The following is a 2,500-nucleotide window of genomic DNA, read 5'->3' on the forward strand; positions in this document are numbered from 1 at the left end:
AAATATATAGTTTCCGCTTACGCAACTTTTTCTTTCGTCCGACTGTGGTGTTAGTTGTGATATATATATATATATATATATATTTTATATATATAAACATATATTTATGTATATATATATATATATATTATATATATGAGTGTGTGTGTGTGTGTGTGTGTGTGTGTGTGTGTGTGTGTGTGTGTGTGTGTGTGTGTGTGTGTGTGTGTGTGTGTGTGTGTGTGTGTGTGTGTGCGTGTGTGTGCGTGTGTGTGTGTGTGCGTGTGTGTGTGTGTGTACATGCGTTTATTTGCATCTGTTTGAGTGTGTATGTGTACGTTTGTGTATGTATATGTATGTGTGTGTTTGCGTGTATTTTTGCGTATTTATATATATGTGTGTTTGTATGTGAGTGTGTGTCCGCGCGCGCGCGTGTGTATGTGTGTATGTGTGTGTGGGGGGGGTGCAAGGGGGTGTATATGTATATATGTATATATATATATATATATATATATAGATATATATATATATATATATTCGACGTTTCGCTCATCTTTGAGTATTTTCAAGTACAAAATTTATTTGGTACAAAGCTCTTATAGGCTAAATGCAAACTAAAGGGAGAGGTCATAATAAATGTGGGGGAGATTTTGTCTATGGGTGGACTCAGTGAGAATCTGTCCCTTGTGATTCTGGTCTTGCTTGTAGTGTGGGCCTTATGTCCGGGGGCTGATTTGGTGATATTCTGTCCGTTCTTCTTTTGGAGTTGTATGTGGTGGTGACTGAGTGTCCATGTAGAGTAGCCACAGCTAGTGGAATAATTCCATTTTATATATTCATGGTGGGGGCTTTCTCCTTAATATAAAGGGCCTCTAGAATCTCCAACCGGTGGCTGTCATTATCAGAATCTAGGATCCTAGTGTTCTCGACTAAGATCTCCCTGGACAAAAAGGTAGAGTGTGTATCTGAAAAGTGTTTCTTTGGGGCTCCGTTCTCTAAATGGCAAGTGAGGCGTCGGGAAAGAGAAGTTGTTGTCATTCCTATATAGGAAGAAGGACGAAGCTTACAGTCTTCGTGTGGGCAGACAAATTCTTACACGACTTTACTTATTCTGAGGAGGTTTTGGGCAAGGAAAGGGTTACTTTTTAGGATGATATTAGAGGTTTTGAGGTTTTTATAGGAAATACGGAGATCTAACTTGTCTTCGGGGTCTATGGAACGGGGTCCAAGTTCAACTATTTCCCTCAATACTCTTTCATCATTAAGGTATGCTGTACTCATGAAAGATCTATAATGCAGAAGGATTGGGGGGCGTTTCTCAGGGCGGGGGCTGTGACATCTCATATAAACGTCCATCTTTTGCGTGATGATAGACTGGACGTCCTTGTTGGAAAAGCCATTATTCACTAGGACTTCCTGTAGGCGTTGAAGCTCTTGATGGAGTAGGGGCCAAGTAGAACAATGGGTGAATGCTCTGTTGACATAAGAGCAAATGACACTTCTTTTATAAGAGGTGGACATTCTCCTTCGGCGTTCAGGCATCTTCCTTCATTTGTTTCTTTGACGTGAACTGAAGTCACGAATTTGCTATCAACTGGCTTAACAAACACGTCTAAGAAGGGTAAGGACCCATCATCATGCAACTCGAGAGTGAAATTAAGGCAAGAGCTACTTATAAACGCGTCACGTAGATCCTGGAAATGTTTCCGGTCTCTAACCTCCACAAAAATGTCGTCCACATATCTACCGTAAAAGAAAGGACAAAGATGGGGGACAGAAGGAACTCGTCTCTCCACCAGGTCCATGTAAAAGTTGGTAAAGGAGACCCCAAGTGGGGACCCCATCGCCACACCGTCCACCTGTCTATACATTTTTCTTTCTGGTCCTCGGAATGGGGATTCTTTGGTGCATACTTCAAGTAGAAGACGCAGTAGATTTTCTGGGGTGTCCACGTGTTGATGGTGGGAACGGTAGACCTCGTCTAAGATGTAGTCTATTGTCTCATCAACGGGGACGTTAGTGAAAAGGCTTTCGGCATCAAGAGATGCAATAAGGCCTGTGGGTTCTTTTCTGTGGAGTAAATCAACAAACTCTTTAGGGGATTTGAGCAACCAGGTACTTGGAGTATAGGGAGAGAAAAGGTTGTTTAGAGTTTTTCCTAGGCTATAGGTCGGGGTGGGGATTTGGCTGATAATAGGTCTAAGCGGATAGTTGAGTTTATGTGTTTTCACATTGCCATAAACATAGCCAGGACCATGGTCCCCAGAAATGCGGAAAAGGTGAATTCCCCCGGCTTTAGCTTTAACGGTATCAATTAAGCCATTGCACTTAGATTTCAATTTGTTGGTAGGATCCCTGGAGATTCGTTCAAATTTAGAGGCATCTCCCAAGATCATATTCATCTTTTGTAAGTACTCACACTTTGGTAGGAGAACGAACACAGCAGATTTATCGGCTCTTCTTATAAAAATGTCTTCGTTTTCCCGGAGTTCTCTAGCGGCTTTCTTCAGGCTGGCATCAA

At 41.8% G+C, this 2,500-nt stretch overlaps 1 protein-coding gene across 1 annotated transcript in view; it reads right to left on the reverse strand.

The window, feature by feature from the left end:
• Positions 1-1,385: 1,385 nt before the first annotated feature.
• LOC143030082 (uncharacterized) overlaps positions 1,386-2,500 on the reverse strand; it is a 2,935-nt gene continuing 1,820 nt past the window's right edge. Inside the window, exon 2 of the mRNA XM_076193284.1 lies at positions 1,386-2,500. This exon is cut by the window's right edge and continues 33 nt beyond it. Coding sequence (XP_076049399.1) covers positions 1,386-2,500 — 1,115 coding nt within the window.

Source organism: Oratosquilla oratoria, chromosome 11, assembly GCF_046742065.1.
Source record: "Oratosquilla oratoria isolate Oo_2021 chromosome 11, ASM4674206v1, whole genome shotgun sequence".
Classification (NCBI taxonomy): domain Eukaryota; kingdom Metazoa; phylum Arthropoda; class Malacostraca; order Stomatopoda; family Squillidae; genus Oratosquilla; species Oratosquilla oratoria.